Source organism: Sipha flava, unplaced genomic scaffold (assembly GCF_003268045.1).
Source record: "Sipha flava isolate LNK unplaced genomic scaffold, YSA_version1 19715_pilon_pilon, whole genome shotgun sequence".
NCBI lineage: Eukaryota > Metazoa > Arthropoda > Insecta > Hemiptera > Aphididae > Sipha > Sipha flava.
The window spans coordinates 3,866-21,670 of NW_020272772.1; the positions used below are offsets into that span (position 1 = coordinate 3,866).

The window sequence follows — 17,805 nt, forward strand, 5'->3', positions numbered from 1 at the left end:
AATGTATGAAACATGTAATATATGTTTCATATATTCTGTGAGTTTATTGTATGATTAGATGCTATTTTTAGATTAGTCAGTTTAAAATTACACATAGACCACAACACATGATAATACATGGAAAAATAATCAATTAAATAAATACATTTTTTATCTTAGATAATTTTTTAGATAAAATAAAATAACTTATCTAGATAAGATAAAAGATAATTAAATAATTTTCTAAATAAGTCTTAACATTGATAGCTACATATTAAATAACGGTCTTTAGTTTGTTTGTATAAATTGATAAAACATATTAAAATATGTTGTAGGTAGGTAAAATTGTAAAGTTTTAGTTATTGTTATTAATATTTTAAATAGAAGAAATAAAATGTAACATACATGTATATAAAATATATTTTTGATCATTGACAACCTTTTTTTTTTTTATCAATTGCAACATCCTAGAATAACTCGCAAGTCTATAAACTTTTAGTATACACTATTAGAAAATAGTATAGTATTATAGCTCTTGCATTTTTTATTTAAAAGGATTCTAGTATAATTACAATATCTCTATGTTAATTAAGAAGCATCTAATTTAATTTTTGGATATTGTTATAGTTTACACGTGTGCATAATGGCTTTAAATTTCAAGTGCAGCATAATCCATACTGGTTCATTTTAGAAACTTAGTGTTTAAGGTAATATAGTTTTATTCAAATTAAGTGTGCTCCCAATAAAATTGATTTATTTAAAAAAAAAAAACAAATTTTGTTTTAGTGGACGATTGAATGTTTCCATAAAAAATTTGTATTTTATGAATTTTATATTTTGTGTAATGATAGATAGATGTTTAGTTATAGTCACCTACTCTAAAACCCACATAAGCTGTGGTTGACAAAACTGATAATTCATTTAGAACAATAAAATTAATCTACTTTAATTACAATAAATTATCAAATATATGTTGCTTTTATCTGTATAGTAAAAGTATAGTTGTATTTTACTTAGTATTTACAATAGTAATTCTTTAATAAATTATATATGATTTTTATTTTAATAATAAATTATAAATAATTGGAACATGCCAAAAATGTATTACATAAACTAATATTTATAATAAATATATAGATGAATAATAAGTTAAATACTTTCAAATGTTTACATTAATTTATATTAAACATCATTTGAATGATGATATTTAATAAATATTACAGCAATTAATTTTTTATTTAATTCTTCCACAAGTATTGTACTGTTAAAAAGTATTGTTTTATAATTTCTGAAAATAAAAATTATAAATTACATATAAAATAATCTCTTACAAATACAATCAGATTTACTTTTCATTTAATAGTGTTTTTGGTGTGCTACTTAAAATTTGTTTTCTTGCATGAACTAATTCATCATTAAAATTTGGGATTGTTAAAATATTTTTGTGCAGTTCTTTTAGCACTTGACAGAGTATGGTGTAAACTGAAGGTACATTACGTTTTAATGGTAACGTTGAATTTAATAAGAATTCATGTAGGTATGGATGTGGTAAATAACTTAAAAAAATTAAAATATCTTTTATATGCCAGGTTATTGCCAAGTTCTGAAAAAAATGATTTACCTTTAAATAAATATATTTATATTATACTATGATGATAACTACTTGGTTTGGTATGTTATTGATTTTTTGGAAAATCATTCTTAAAAATGGGCCTTCATTAAAATCATTTAATTGAACTGTATCCAATGCTTCAGAAGGCCAATTAAATTTTTTGCATTTTATAAATATATCTTCATAAGTATTTTTTGTATTTGTTAAAAGATTTTTAAATGTATGTAATGGATCTGATTGAAGGTTTTGGGGAATCAATGCTAGCAATCTATAAATTTAAAAATAACAGTTATATTTTACTGTGCAATTTATTATTTTTTTAAATTAAAAAATATATTGACTTACCGATTAATTATTCTATCAATACTAGAAGGTGCAAGAGTTCGACTAGTGTTAGTATTTATATTATTTGATAGTAATTTTTTTTCCCTTTCATCTTCTTCGTCACTCCAAGATCCTGATGTATATCTTTCATAATAATTTCTATTATTAACAAAGCGTAAAACCATGAAGTCAAAAATGTCTTTATCAAAATTATTTAATACATCCTATAAAAGATAAAAAATTAACTAATAATTACATTAACAATAAATGTTATGAATAATTACCGTAAAAAAATTGAGTATATAAAGAACTAACAAATCATCATTGCTAGAAGATAATATAATTAAAATGTCTATAGGTGTTTGTTTGTTGTAATTAGGACAATCAAGCTCAGATCGTAACCAATTATTTATGGCTGAAAAAAATATTTTCACAAGTTTATAACTAACCTAATCAATAGGGCGCGGATTTTAATGTAATAAAAAGTCAAAATATGTAAATATTTATGTTCTTATTTTTTCCAAAATATGTATTAAAAAACGTGAAATATTAAACAAAAAAAAAATTGGTATTATACATTAACTTTTAATTACTAAATAATAATTATTCGTCTAATCATCTTCATTGTTGTCTTCTTCGAAAAAATTGGATTCAACGTACATTTGTAGATTTTCAAATTTGAATGTATGGTGATTAGGTTTCAAAATCAATTCGTAGCGACTGAAGGTGCATTCAACGTCAACCAATGGGGCATATTTTATACCACATAGTATGTGGTTAGTTAATATGGACATATTATATCGGATGGTGTTACTTCAATATCATTTGATATATTTTCATTTTTACTTATAAGAATATCTTGATGTCATTAAATGGTGCCTCTAATAATCGTAACAGTGCACTAGTATTCAATATAATTTTTCACTACAAGAACACAGATTCCTTTTATGGCATTTTCTTCTGACTTGTTAATTCAGACCGTAATAGAAATATCTTGAGACAATAAATACATTTAGCCATCCACCTAGCTTGGTGATATTTGCCGGGTTGACAATTTTTACCCCACTAGGTGGAGTTTCTCCAAGTTCAATAATTATAAGTTCAATAAACTTTTTGTAATCATCCCGAGGGTGATCTTCAGTGATTTTTTTTAAGCAAAATGACAAAACTTCTTCATGTTTTAACAAGATCATCTTTTTAAAATATATCTGTGTTCCAAACTAATATATTTATTTTATATAATTTTTTCCATGCATTTTTAAATCGTTTAAAAATTGCTATATCTAGTCCTGATGATACATGTAATTTTGCCTTGTTAAATGCAGCCTGGATAATCAAATCTGAAACATGATCTCCGGCATGCCAAGTATAAAATCGTTCCATTTAGTCTACCAGTGTTTGAAGTAGTTGTATCAAACACGAATCCTCAAACTTTGTCAAGTAATGCTCACTTTTCTAAGGAATCATGAACACCTGATGTTCATTACCTGATATTTCACCACCCATACTTGATGGAATTTGTGGAACACCAAGAAGCTGTTCTATGTTTGAAATTGAAACAATTACTGGAAAGCGATCAATGTTTTCTTGACCTGTTAAGTCTGGAATTAATTTTGTATCCCAATGTACAATAGCAATTATAATTAATAGATACAATAGATAATTTAAAACTGAACAGAAATTGAAACAAAACGTTGTCATGAATGTGTAACATACAACGATGGTCACAAATTAAGTAATACAATTGCACTAGTACACATAATGCTCATAATGATTAATCGAAATAATCAACGATTTGTAAATGTAAAAAATAAATGTCTAAAAATATTATTAACAAAATATATTCTATTATATTATGTCACCGATTAACTTTTTAAAACCACGAAAAAGATTAATATCTATGATTTGATAATCATTAATTTAATCACAATTATATTGATACGCCCGTAGGTATTTTATTACTTTTCTAGGAACATAATTGATTTACTTGTAATGTTGTGCATAACTTATTAATACAATATATTTTATTCTACAATTAAGATAATATATACTTTTATGGTAAATATTAGTTTTCAAATAAAACTCAAAAAACTAATTAATATGTTCAGCAATTTTTCAACCATCTTGAGGAATGGGAAGGAGATGAACTATTTCGACCGAATTTTACTTGAATTACTTTTTTGTAATATTAAATACGGGAGTCCAGTAAAAGAAATGTTGATATTTTTTTTTTATTTTATAACTAAGGACCACCCTTAGCGAGTATGAAGTTTAATTTACTTTTTATTTTAACTCTGGATTCTTTTTGAACTTCATTTAATTTGATTTCTGCATTTTTCACTATTGCAAGACTTTCAATTATTGTTAGATTTAATGATTCTAATTTTTTATTACTTTAACCAAGAAAAAAACTTTGTGAAAATATATGTTAAATGATTTTTCAGGTCATTATTTTACATAATATTAGAAACTTTTGTAATGACGATTGCAGTATCTGAATCAAAATTTGAAATAACTTCTTTAATTGAATTCCAATATAATAATTTAAATATATAAAAAAAAAACTATAGGGATGAAAATGTGAAATTTTTATAAATATGTATTTACCTCAATATATGTGAAAATATATAAAATAAAAAAGGTCACATATTATTCAGGGTGTTATGAAACCTGCTTATTTATTAATCGGAATTGAGAAATGCACGTTCAATAAAATTATGTATTTACAAAAAAATCCACGCCCTACTAATATAAATATTATAATAATTTTATAAAAGAATAAAAACAATATATTTTAACTCTGTTAAATTAATAATACATACTGTAATTTAACGGTGTACCAACAGCTGCTTTATAAATTTTTTTTAATAAAAAAACACTGGAAGGTGAAATTTCTTCTGTAGTATCAAATATTTTATTCAAAAATAAAAATCTCAATGTATCACAAAAATAACATGTAATTTTGAACTGACCATTTTTGATTACCTTGAATAAAAAAAAATTATAAACTGTGATTTATTTTAAATAATATTATTTTTAATTTAAAAATATACCTCAATAACGAAATTCAAAAAACAAAAGAATTTTGTAACATCATTTGAATAAGTGGCATTGTAATCATCCCTTGAAAAATATTAAATAATTGTTAATGCATATAAAAATTATTTGTATTAGTACTTAGATGTTTCAATTTAATAAACATTATTTTTCACCTCCAATTTAATTCAATTTCTTCTAGCCCGTTGTAGTCTAATGTTGCTGGTAGTATACTAAACAGATTTCTTAAATGTGTGCTTAGTGTTACACATAAATTGGTGTTTTTAATTATTGAATTTATTACATTTTCATCATTTAATTTAGTCAGCATTAATATGCAATCACAACATTTAATGTACACTTCTGTGTCCTACAAAATAATTATATTTTAAAACAATATATCAATAAATTAACACTATTATTTTATATCAATAATTTTTTCAAAAAGCATCAAACTTTTGTATTGATGTAAGATAGAACACAATCCAAGATATTTATCCTATCTGATGTACGTAGGTTACTGGTTATTTCTGATTCCTTATTATGAATAATTTCAGTTTCCTAAAACAAAATCTCAAATTTTAATATAAGTATATATATTAAGTAAAAAATAAAAATAAAAATTATACATTACATATGAAAAAAATATAATCGATAAATTTTGTTGGTTGCTTAACAATGTACACAGTGTGTATAAAAAGCAAATCTGATCTTGTTGCCATTCATTATATGAAACACAATCACTTAAATTAATTAACTTCTAAAATTAACAAAAATATAATATTAGTACATCAGTATACTTGTACATTTTAAGATATATTACTTGGATAGGACCAAAAATAGACTGGTGTGCTATTACTGGATTTTTTAATTGACTGATGAGATTTGACATAAATTTAAAAATTAATATTTTTGTTCCAATTAATTTTTCTTTTTCTGCCATTCCTGCTAACATACTGAATAAGTTGTTCTTTAGTATATACTCCATAATTGTATTAGTAGTATTTTCTTCATTTTTATCTTCAGACAGAATAATCTAAAACATATAATTGAAAAATGTTTTGCATTAATAATTGATAAAATTTGTAATCAATTGGACAATTAAATCCTTTAAATTATCTACGTAAGACATACCTATACCAATTGTGTTCAAATTAACTAGTATTTAAATACATTCTTACTTGCTGTACAATTTCCAGATGACCTGGGACATTAGTTTGGTCTATGTGTGTTTGAGAAAATTTTCCATCAGCAGTCCATTCTAAATAGTTGATCATAAATTTTTCCCAATGATAAATAAAATTTTCAAATGCTGGAGTCGGTGGAACAACCTGAAATAAATATTATTAGATTTAATAACTGTATAATCTAATCAATATATTATTTTCATTATAAATCAAATATTTAAATTTTATTTGATAATATAAATAGGAATAAAAGTATTGTCATATTTATCTAGCTTACTGTATCCACGACTGAATCCAAAATTGTATTTAAAACTGGTATCATTTTTGTTCTTAATTGATTTAAAACGAATATTTAATTTTTGGCAATACCACTTTTGATGATACTTAATTCATTATAACAACATTACAGTATTCTTATCAGTTTGTGCAACTAAAAATCATAATATGTGCATTGATTGATAACAGATATTTTTAGGTTATAAACATTTTTAATTGTTTGAATTCATAACAAGAATTCTATTGGAATTTTCTAACAATATTATTATAATAATCATATAATAATAATATATAAATAATATAATAATATAATCAATTTTATAGATTTTTTAAATATGCGGTTTTACAAATATTGTGACTTAGTTAATGCTAATACCAAATACGCTAATCGGATGAAAATGCTCAGCAATCGTATTTTTGGTGAGGTTGTTCGGCCAACTAATGAAAAATCGAAAAGGGTAATTTATTTTCAATTAACATTCTTAATACTATTTATTGTTTATTTTTATTATTTTCGTTTCAGGTAGTGGAAATGTTCAGTGAAGAACCATTGTACAAAAAACAAAACATTATCAACTACTATCCCCGACATATTGAAACTGGATTACTTATGAAGAAGCTTCGAGAATATGGTTTATTCAGAGATGAACATCAAGATTTTATCGATGAAATGAAAAGACTTAGAGCTCTCAGAGGAAAAGTATTTGTCAAAGGAGAGAAAAAACGGAAGGCCAAGAGTATTTTGTAATAATCATACACCAATACTTAAAAATTATATTTATTTATGTTTTCAATAAAAATTAACTTAGTGATAAATGTGTAGCTCTGCTTTAAAAAAGTCGAAAATAAATTTGTTAATGTTTATACTATATTATTGTTTTGTTACTTACATAATGAGGTTTTAACATTTCTTTTTTAAATTTAATTATTTTTCCAAAGTTTAAAAAAAATCATAGGTAATGTTATAAATATCTCAATTTTGTATTAATAAACACAATTCTGAATATGTATTTTGTAAACTTTTTTCAAAATAATATCGGATTTCTCTAGAATTTATTAAACGATTACAATATAAATGTTTTGCATATTAGAAAGTAAGTTGTCTGTTATAATATAAAAATATACCAAGCCAAATTGGGATGTTTATTTTAAATTGTAACACATTTGATACTGGTTTATTTTATCTATTAGTATCTTAATATTTTTAATGATTGACGGTGCTACCTGCTTTATAAAAAATTTATTTGTGACAGCTTCATAGGCTCTATAATTGCTTTATAAAAGAAGAAAAAAGAGGGAGCTAAATTAACTTGCACGCAAATGTGTGTAAGTATTTTCATTACTGCAATGACCGTACATCTTCTCAGTCTTTTGTTTTTTTTTTATTAAAAATAAAAAACTCGTCTCAAAATGGACTTTGACAGAATTTTAGTAGATTTTGGTGAATATGGAACGTACCAAAAACAGTTAATTTGGCTAATCGTTCTACCATGTGTTTTACCATGCGGATTTCATGCTTATAATCAACTATTTATGGCTTCCATTCCAGAACATTGGTGCAAAGATGAAAAGTTAGTATTTGTATATATTTACAAAAATACACAAATTTTGTTTAGTATTTAATTTTATACTTTTATAGTTTCAGTTACAATAATTATACATCTAAAAATAATAATCAGTGTTTGAACTCAATGAATAATACTTGTGAGGTTTGGGATTTTGATTATAGTCGATATTCATCTACGATTGTAACAGAAGTAAAGTTCAATTTCCATCTTTTTATGTTTAAAAATTTGTTTTATTTCTATACTTTTAGTTCCATTTTAATTGACTTAAATGTTTTTGGTAACAGTTGCACATCGTTGTCGGTTGGTAAACAGCTAATTTTCTTATTATTGAATTTTTATTTTGATAATTTGTGTATGTGGGTATCTAATAGGAAATAAGAATATTAGCATAAATAAGTTTCAACAAAAACAAATAGTTCAAAAATAGTAACTTGTAACCAAATTGATTTTTTAAATTGTTATCATTTTGATGATATTTCTTATATGTTTTCTGGTTATATAATTTATTTTACCTTGTTTAATCATACATATTTTATAAACCCACTTTGTTAATGAATGTTTTCTCGTATTAATTTATTTGTGAGTACATCCTAATTAAAAGACCCCTCTATTATAAACAGTAATTATTCAAACCTTTTGAGAGTCAATCATTATTTTTTCATTGTAATGATTGAATGAGTGTTTCAAATTATATTGTATGTATCTAAGACAAAATTAAGATAAATTAAAAATTTATAATGTTAGGAAATCATAATTAGCATTAATTCCCTTCATCTGCAATGGTATATTATTAATATATTCTATCGTTTTTATAGTTTTCAATAAATAAATATCTCCATAATCGGTGATTTCAGAGTTTTTCTTATTTTTTTATTTTAAATTTTAAGTTTACAAAATTGAATGTAAATAATGTATCATATTTTGTTTTAAACAAAAAAAATGGTAATTGAGTTTGTTAATTTTATATTAAGAGTTACTTAACACTAATCAGCTTTAAACAATTAGACATTTGATTAATACATACTTAATTTTAACTGTTTTTATCATCTCTATGAGTCAAAATATAATTGTTCATTGATAATTTTTAACCTTTTTCTGTTAAACAAAAGTAACAAGTTTACAATTATAAATTTATTTTATTTTAAAATAAACATTTTCGGTTTTTTAAAGTTCAAATTAGTATTAATAATCAGCAATTCATTTTCAATGATTAAAAAATAAAAATGTAAGAACAATATATTCATATATTTTCTTTAAAATGCATAAGATGTTTTTAATTTGAAAAACCTTGATATTTTTATACAATATTTAACGTTTACAAAACTTCTGATTTGTTTACAGTGTACCCACACAGCATTTTCTGTATTCAAAACATTAATTTAAAATACACTTACATATTTAATAATAAAGCTTTTAAATAAATAAATAATTGGGTAATTTAAATATTTCTATTTTAATTTAAAATATATGTTTAGGTAATGTCTGTTTTATTTTTTTTATCGAAAACAGAAGTAGGTAGTGAATTTCAATAGTGTATGTACTATTATCATGAATTATATACTATGAATTCAATACTATTATGAATGATTAACTAAAACTGAAATTTTACATTTTTTTTTTTTTGATAAAATTTGTAGTCTGCACATTTCAGAATAAGTAAATTTGATCGTAATGTACATTATTTTAAACTTACACAAAGAGGGAGACCTATCCATTGTTATAATAAAATATGATTAATAAATTATACCTATTACATATTTATTATAATTCTAACTTCACCTTAACTTATTAACTTAAATTCTTATTGTTTTTATTACAATTATGCTTTAATGTAGAAAAAGATTTGAATTCAAAAAAAGTATTTGATTTTTATACTAATTTTATGATTATTTTTCAGTGGAATTTAGTATGTTCAAAACAATTTTATCCAACTTTTGCTTTAGTAGTATTTGGCCTAAGTGGTTTGTTTGGTATGTTACTATTCGGATTTATTCAAGACGGGTCAGTATACATTATTTCCCATACTAACATAACAAATCGCTCATAAATATTTAAACTTTATTTTTACAGTGTTTTAAAAATATTTATATAAATTATTTAAAATTTTTATAAAAAGTATTTAAAAATTTAATTTCAGGAACACATTTGAAATGTATTCAAATATTTTCAACTATTATTGAAAAATAATATTATAAATTTATTCAAAAATTAGTTTTTTTGAGTATTTGTAAAAATTTCTTCTTCTTTCCTTCGCCTTTGTTCCAAATATTTAGGGTCGGCTACCATTGTCCTAAACTTCCACTCGATCGATTTTCTACATCCCCTATGCACCAATAGCCTTCACATCTTTCTCAATTGTGTGCTATCAGTGGCGTATTTTCAATTTTTTCTGGAGGGGGGGTCCACAGTTTATACATAATTTATATTAACTATATATTATATTGTACTAGTTACGTCCTTATTTAGTTTTTGGAGGAAGTTGAACTAAATATATAATGTAATAATCGTATAGTCTTATGTAATATTATATATATGTACCTATATATTGTATTTAGCATTATATATTATAAAGTATTGTTATAAAATAAATTCCAGTTGTCTCGATTTTTTGGCCAACTCCTCTATCACGTCATCAACAGTAATTTCAACTTCCCTGTGAATGTTTAACATACCCAATTCTGCAAATATGTAAGAATTGTTGTTAATTTTTTATTTTTTGGAGAGGTTCTGGGGGGGGTCCAGTACCCCTGTACCCCCCTCCCCCGTAAATAAGCCACTGTGTGCTATCATCTCTTTTTTGGTTTTCCTCTTTCTCTTTTCCCTTCAATGTTCATTTTTATAACTACTCTTACTGCTTTGTTTTCTTTCGCCTCACCACATGCCCAAACCATCTCAATCTATCTTCTCTCATCTAATCCGCTATTGACGCTACACCAATACTACCTCTCGAATATTCGTTCCTCATTTTATCTTATACTGTCACTAAGTATTTTATAGAAATATACTAATTAAAAATAGAGAGTATAAAACCAATAAAGTAATATGTAAAGTCAAAATATTTTTATTTTTTAAATATATTTATAATATATAAATTTTTTTTTAAATTATCTGTTGTAACAAGTGATTATTAAACACTAGAACACAAAGTGATAATTATATTATAATTTGGGTACCCAATCTTAAAAAAAAAAAGTCAAAGCTATTGCATTCAATATCGAAAAATTAATTCGATTTTCTACTCGAATAATCAAGAATAAAAGTAGGATAAATAGTATTAACACTGTAAAAAGTATTTTTTGACCAACTTCATACGTTTATAGTTTAAGTACACATCACGTTTGATATTTTTGCATATGTGTACAGGCTCGGTAGACGACCAGCGTTTTTCATATATTTACTGATCGAGTGTATATTCGGTGTGGCCACAGCATTCGCTCAGAATTTTTGGATGTGGTTGTTTTTCAGGATTGGAGTCGGATTTACTGTACCAGCGATCTTAGCAACGCCTAACGTACTGCGTAAGGCACACGTCGTTATAGTATTATTATTTCCATTATGATATGTTTGAAAAACTATGTTATTATACAGCCATTGAGTTTGTCGGCCCCGCTCATCGAACCACGTGCATTCTGCTCACCAACATTGCTCATTCCGTCGGCATGGTCATATTGTCATTGGTCTTGTATGCTTTTCGTGACTGGCGTCAGCTCGCTTTAGCTACATCCTTGCCGTTCACGGTTTACTTTCTTTACTGGTGGTGAGCACAATTATTATTTATACCAGGCATACGGATTTTCATCTGTGGTATTGGCGTACCTGATCTTCGATTTTATATTTAACGTTTTAAAAATTTCAAGTCTTTAATATAATCATATTTTTCCTTTTTTTTTGTTTGATGATTCAGGAGGTTCCCTGAGTCGCCGAGATGGCTGTTGGCGTGCGGACGGTTTGAAAAAGCCAAAAAAATTTTGCTAAAAATGGCAAAAGTGAACGGAAAGAATATTTCACCTGATTATATGGATCAATTAAAAGTAGGTGTATGTAATATATACATATATACCTATAATTTTTTATTATTTTGGGTTTTATCGGCTACTATCACCATACAAATATACCGTCAAACATTCAATTCTCCAATTATTTCTGTCAGTTGCTCTCGCTTTCCAATCGGATCCTCCTTTAAGAAATTCCTCATTCCTATTCACCACGCAGTGGCGTAGCCAAGGGGGGGGGTAAGGGGGCTATAGCCCCCCATGGGCCATGTTTATATGTATAGTATATCTATGTATTAAACTAGTATACTACTATTTTTATTTAAGTATTTTAAACTTTTGGTATTATCTAAATTTTGACGATTAACGAATACCAGGAGTTTTTCTTTGGCGTAGATATTACAGATTACTAATACTTCTAGTTTCTACCATGATCATCACTATCATAACCTTCTCATATCCTCTCTTACCTTACTTATCCAAAAAAGTGATTAGCCCCTCCCATTTAAACATCCTGGCTACGCCACTGTCACCACGTGTTCCCATCTCAGCCGAGGTCGTTCAAGGGACCAATATGTATAATAAGTAATAAGATCTAGCATATAGTAATGTGTTTTTGTTATTTTTATCATCGTCCAAAGATTAAGTACGAAGAGGAATTTAATAATCAGAAGAGTAAAACGGACGAGCAATACAACGTGTTTCATTTGTTTAAGACGCCAAACTTACGTTTTAAAACAATTGCAATCACATTTATATGGTACTATTTGATTTTTATAGAACATAGATTTTAATAATATTATGATATTTGCCGTTTCACATGCACTTGAAGGTTTGTCAACACAACCGTATACGTTGGACTTTCATATTATGCACCGGCCCTGAGTTCTGATGAGCATTTGAATTTTTTCCTGGCCGGAGCCGTCGAGTTGCCAACGTACATAATACTGTGGCCTGCGATGGAGAGATTCGGTAGAAAAAGTATATTGAACATTAGCATGTTGATCGGAGGTTGTGCTTGCCTGGCTGCCACTTGTTCCACACTAGGTATTCGCAAAACGATAAAAATAATTTCATAAATTACACACACACACACACACATACATGATGTATGATTAATATTACCGCTGTTTAACTGTATTGCAAATTACGTGTGAAAACCGTTTTGTTCCTCTATAATCCGTGTTGATGTGTAGACGAAAAGTGGACGTTGATAATGTTTTGTGTCGGCAAGATGGGAATATCGTCTTCCTACGTTATACTCTCTCTGTTTGCTCCAGAATTGTATCCGACTGTGGTCAGAGGTCTGGGAATGAGCGTCAGTTCAGTAGCTGGTATGATCGGACCCGTTGGACTTCCAATCATCAACTACGTGGTAAGTAACTGCAGCGATAATACATCGACTTGTTTGTCGTGGTGACTTTATTTTTATTTCCCAACTGCACGTGGAAAACTATATATATATATTTTTTAGTGTCCTATGTTTTTTTGCTTACACAGGGTACGGGTTCTCAGCTGTCACTTATTGTCATGGGCGTACTACAAATCGTTGGCGGTTTCGTTACGCTCCTTCTACCGGAAACGAAAAACTGTCATTTGCCGCAGACACTAGATGACGGAGAAAAGTACGCAAGCAACAAGTGAAGCTTATAATAACAAAATAGAATATAGCGCCTGTTCACGTGTACTGTCTATTATATTACACACACTTTTCTATACGTAGGTACATTGTGTTGTGTGGAACATTTAATTGTATGTATTTTAATAAGTTATCTATGTTATTTTGTAAAAAACCATTCATGTAATAAGTATTCATATGTATTCTAAGACTTTAAGTCGCTAATAGTTGTTTTCGACGAGAGTTCTGTAAGTATTCCCAAAACAGGTTTTTTGCTGTGAGTCAAAATCGCAATTTTATTAATTTGTATGTATTAATTATTTCGAATTTATTTCCAATCCTTCTCAAAATTAACCAGATCAGATAACGTATAACAATCAAAATGTGATTTAAAAAATATAATGGTTAATCAATTACATTATTAAACCCTCAACCTAAATCATATTCATTTTAAATTTTAGAAACCATAGATTATACCAAATTGCATATTATAGGATATTTTTCATCTTGTATTCTTTAGTGAGCACTTTTAACACTTGAAGTGTTCTATAAAATATTAAACCCTAAATGTACCTAGTTATCGAACTTAAAAAAATAACGTCGTATAGATAAAGTGCTTAAGTTCGATTAAGTTACTCGTGAAGTTGGATTCACTCTATAATAAATTCTGTAATTATATATTTTTTGTATGGAAATATAAATCGCTCTCAAGTCTTATTCTAATAGGCAGTAGGACTCAAATTAGGTAGCAATAAATTTGAAATGGGTTATAGGTTCTATAAACCTTGGTACTTTACAACAGTACACGTTATTTATTTAAAAATTGAAATGTAGAAATGCTATTTAGTTCTGTATAGTAATATTTTTGTACTTTCGTATTTATATTTACATAAAAATTACAATTTAAATTTTTATTTTGTTTTTTGAAAAAAAAAAAACCCGTTATTTTACGCTAAGTATCGTAAAATGACTTGCGATATCTTCATGATTTCCGGTACCCAACTTAGAAGTATTCACAATAAATAAATATATTTAATATAGATGAATTATCCGCTGTTGCCGGGCTTATATATTGTTGTTATCTGGCAACATTTAATATTGTCTGTTTAAATAAAATTTAAATAAGATTGTTTAAAAATATTTCATATACGAGTATATTAATTAGTTATTAAGTTGATTATTATTATTATTTGTTATATTTATTATAGCTTTTGGCAGTAGCTTCGCTTGTGCAAGTTAAGTAATTTACGGATGTTAACATTAATAAAAATAATAAATAAAGAAACATATTTCCCCTGACAAATTGTACCAAACTTTATCATTCGACTGATATTATTATATAAACACACAATATGTATATAGGCATACACTTTACATGAACAAATTTATTTTTGCCGATTTCAACCCCATTAAATCCTTTTTAAATAGTGAAATTATAATATTAATCTATCCTCAACATTTCAAGTCTATAACTATACTATAAATATATGTAATGTATATTAAACTCTGGGCTAGATTTTCGCCTAGGTATAGAAGTTGTTTAGAGCCTCGATCTTGAGGTCTTAACCTAACCCTTGACTAGTAAACTTTATTCAGCTTTTGGGAATAGGAAAAATTCTTAGAATAAGTCCTAAACGCACTTTGATAAAGTTATCTCTAAAGTAAATTGGATTCACTTTTTATTTATTATATTTATATTTATATTTATTTTATCATAGCAATTATTATGATAGTGCGGATCGTAAAGAAAACAAATATATTTGATCCATGCAGCACCATTCAAAACTGTGGACTTAATTTTAATTATTTATAAAATTAATTTAAATAATTTAATTTTCATGTGTACTAATTATAATTTAAAAATAAGTAGTTACTGCATGAAATCCAAATATTTATTATTTACCCAAAGTATTATATAACGAAAAGTTTTTTAATTATTAAATATTTACCTACCTAAATAGTTTTATTATACTTACTATTTTATTATAATATTATTCATTTGTGTTGAACTTATTGTACGAGAACAATTTTCAAAGTTCATCATAATTCCATTTTAAAATTAAATTGTATTAAAAAATAAATTCCATTTTGAAATAATGATTTCTATAAACCGTAGATTACATTTATTTTTATAAATAATAAAGATATTGGAAACATTTTGTTATTATTATTTTAGACCTATAAGTGTGCGTAATTAAATCTTATATCAACTACATAATTGGTTTAGTTCTGATTTGTTTCTATGTTATCAATGCTTCAAATAGCAAAGTTTCTAAAGTTGAAAGTATAATAATTAGTTATTGATTCATTTAATATTAAACTTTGTTCAAAACGGATGGGAATCATGGTTACGTTCTTGGTACTTGGAATAACAATATGTTCATTACTAATGAATAATTATCAACAAATAACGGAAATGATGAATTTAATAATTCAGGTAATTATAATAATCAGGGCTCATAAATTATAGCATTTACATATTTTTTTTTGAGAGGTTGTAGAAATACCTATGTAAGCTATACATTTGTTTTAGATTACTAAGAAGTTAAATACAAAATTTTATGTTGCATATTTTTGCATACTTCAAAGTATAAGTGCTATTTTGCAGACTTATTCTTGCATATTTAGAAAATTGTTATTCGGTATTTTGAATTTTTAAGTCTTTTTCAGTTCTGTAATGTTTAAAACATTTTTTCTTAATAATAACAAATAATTATGGTAGTATTAATTTTTTTTATTTGTAAGTAATTCATGTTAATCAACTAACTTCTTATTTTGGTTTAAATTATGTATTAATTCGTATCATATAGCGACGTAATCAGAATTTTAATAATAAGAGTTTAAATTTTTTTTATTATACATATGTTTTTTAAAATAATAAATGAAAATTGTTTATTTTTCATGTTATATTTATTTTTGCATGTTTTTGTATTTTTAGTGCATATTTAAGCTCTTATATGAATATTTTTAAGAGCATATTATAGAGCTTATAACTACTTTTTTTAAAGCTATAAGTTATGAGCCTTGATAAAAATAATTGAAAAAAAAATGTATAGATTAATCAATATCTACTTATATCAGAGCTAGTCAAATCGATAAAAGATAACAATAATTCTTATGAACAATTATTGATCATTTTACAATTTACCTAGTGAAAAAATACGTCTTCCATACACTGTTATCATAACACTTATAAACGTGTTTGATAAATATATAATATTTAGATATACACGTAGAAACGCAAAGTAATAGAAAGTTGTTTAATGAAAAATTATAAGCAAACAATTATTGGTATGAAATGAACTATAAATGACGAAAAAAATTGTGGTTTTTAATTAGGTACAGTAATATAACATTGAGTATCAGTTGTAGAAGCCAAAAATGAAAATTGGAAAGTAATGTCAATTTTTTTTATATTATTTATAGTATATACGAGATGATATATATATATATATATATATATATATATATATATATATATATATATATATATATATAAACAATTATAAATTATAATCAGGGACGGAATTAGGGGGTAGAAGACGGGGGATTCATCCCCGGGCGTAAATTATTAGAGGGTGTAATTTTTGTAATTATTGACAATTAATTTGATATTTTTAACATTGTTAAATACTGTTATTGGGTTAAAACTTAATAAGTATGATTGTATATTAATTATTGGAAAACAATAATAAGAATAACAAGAATTATTCTCGAGAAGAGTATTTGATTATTGGTCGTTAGTCGTTTTATAGGGCGTAATTTTAACATTTTCCCCGGGCGTAAAAATTCCTAGTTCCACCTCTGATTATAATATTAAATATTTAGTTTTAAAATTCATATTTTATTAAAATAACACTGATTATTACTCATTAATAATTAGTTAAAAGATTATAACTGATTTTTATAATAATATAAACTAATAGGTACATTTACAATTTTTATTAGATATGTATATACCTAAATAGTGTCACATAAACAAATATTTTAAATTATACAACGTAGTTAAGGTGTTTTTACCATTATAATGATTTAGTTGGTACCTGAAAACATTTGTATAAATATTTATCTTTAAATTGTTTTATCTAATATTCATAATAACTGTAATGTTATTCCGTTTTTTCTTGATACATTATCTCAAAATCTCTTATTATACAGTAATATATTTATTGAACACTCGCACTTAGTTATTAATCAACTGATTAGTATTTAG

At 25.5% G+C, this 17,805-nt stretch overlaps 3 protein-coding genes across 8 annotated transcripts; 2 read left to right on the forward strand and 1 right to left on the reverse strand.

Annotated features, from left to right (window-relative positions):
- Window positions 1-606: 606 nt before the first annotated feature.
- LOC112681770 (28S ribosomal protein S33, mitochondrial) lies at window positions 607-7,283 on the forward strand. Of its 2 annotated transcripts, XM_025552075.1 has the most exons (3): window positions 607-686; window positions 6,739-6,872; window positions 6,938-7,162. In XM_025552075.1, exons 2-3 carry the CDS (start codon window positions 6,750-6,752, stop codon window positions 7,160-7,162), a joined length of 348 nt encoding a protein of 115 aa, XP_025407860.1. In that variant the 5' UTR covers window positions 607-686; window positions 6,739-6,749. The 2 variants fall into 2 exon arrangements, with proteins under 2 accessions (XP_025407860.1, XP_025407863.1); XM_025552078.1 differs by lacking the exon at window positions 607-686 and having other exon boundaries at window positions 6,750-6,872; window positions 6,938-7,283.
- On the reverse strand, window positions 1,059-6,547 carry LOC112681769 (protein FAM160B1-like). Of its 2 annotated transcripts, none has more exons than XM_025552074.1 (13): window positions 6,416-6,547; window positions 6,133-6,282; window positions 5,775-5,987; window positions 5,586-5,711; window positions 5,408-5,512; window positions 5,128-5,321; window positions 4,969-5,038; window positions 4,738-4,900; window positions 2,200-2,330; window positions 1,937-2,139; window positions 1,643-1,859; window positions 1,329-1,582; window positions 1,059-1,267 (listed from the first exon to the last, which is right to left on the reverse strand). In XM_025552074.1, exons 1-13 carry the CDS (start codon window positions 6,458-6,460, stop codon window positions 1,162-1,164), a joined length of 1,977 nt encoding a protein of 658 aa, XP_025407859.1. In that variant the 5' UTR covers window positions 6,461-6,547; the 3' UTR covers window positions 1,059-1,161. The 2 variants fall into 2 exon arrangements, with proteins under 2 accessions (XP_025407859.1, XP_025407858.1); XM_025552073.1 differs by having other exon boundaries at window positions 1,329-1,600.
- Window positions 7,284-7,590: 307 nt separating the features above from the next.
- Window positions 7,591-15,437, forward strand: LOC112681771 (carcinine transporter). 4 transcript variants are annotated; one of them, XM_025552081.1, is made up of 12 exons: window positions 7,591-7,740; window positions 7,839-7,985; window positions 8,054-8,171; window positions 9,880-9,983; window positions 11,346-11,500; window positions 11,571-11,739; window positions 11,887-12,013; window positions 12,616-12,734; window positions 12,807-13,021; window positions 13,171-13,349; window positions 13,475-13,599; window positions 15,311-15,437. In XM_025552081.1, exons 2-12 carry the CDS (start codon window positions 7,948-7,950, stop codon window positions 15,354-15,356), a joined length of 1,395 nt encoding a protein of 464 aa, XP_025407866.1. In that variant the 5' UTR covers window positions 7,591-7,740; window positions 7,839-7,947; the 3' UTR covers window positions 15,357-15,437. The 4 variants fall into 4 exon arrangements, 3 of the variants coding, with proteins under 3 accessions (XP_025407866.1, XP_025407864.1, XP_025407865.1); XR_003148426.1 differs by having other exon boundaries at window positions 7,591-7,985; window positions 13,475-13,693; window positions 15,311-15,368; XM_025552079.1 differs by having other exon boundaries at window positions 7,591-7,985.
- Window positions 15,438-17,805: the final 2,368 nt, after the last annotated feature.

Bases quoted from the DNA above. Each gene is read 5' to 3' on its own strand.
- LOC112681769 (XM_025552073.1), bottom strand. From the start codon at position 6,460: ATGATACCAGTTTTAAATACAATTTTGGATTCAGTCGTGGATACA. The intron at 1,601-1,642 runs GTAGTTATCATC...ATTTATTTAAAG, and splicing joins TCAATAACATACCAAACCAA to GTAAATCATTTTTTTCAGAA. The intron at 1,268-1,328 runs GTAAATCTGATT...TTTTATTTTCAG, and splicing joins AAAACACTATTAAATGAAAA to AAATTATAAAACAATACTTT.
- LOC112681771 (XM_025552079.1), top strand. From the start codon at position 7,825: ATGGACTTTGACAGAATTTTAGTAGATTTTGGTGAATATGGAACGTAC. The intron at 7,986-8,053 runs GTTAGTATTTGT...ATACTTTTATAG, and splicing joins CATTGGTGCAAAGATGAAAA to TTTCAGTTACAATAATTATA. The intron at 13,600-15,310 runs GTACGCAAGCAA...ATTTTATCATAG, and splicing joins ACACTAGATGACGGAGAAAA to CAATTATTATGATAGTGCGG.
- LOC112681770 (XM_025552075.1), top strand. From the start codon at position 6,750: ATGCGGTTTTACAAATATTGTGACTTAGTTAATGCTAATACCAAATAC. The intron at 6,873-6,937 runs GTAATTTATTTT...TTTTCGTTTCAG, and splicing joins CTAATGAAAAATCGAAAAGG to GTAGTGGAAATGTTCAGTGA.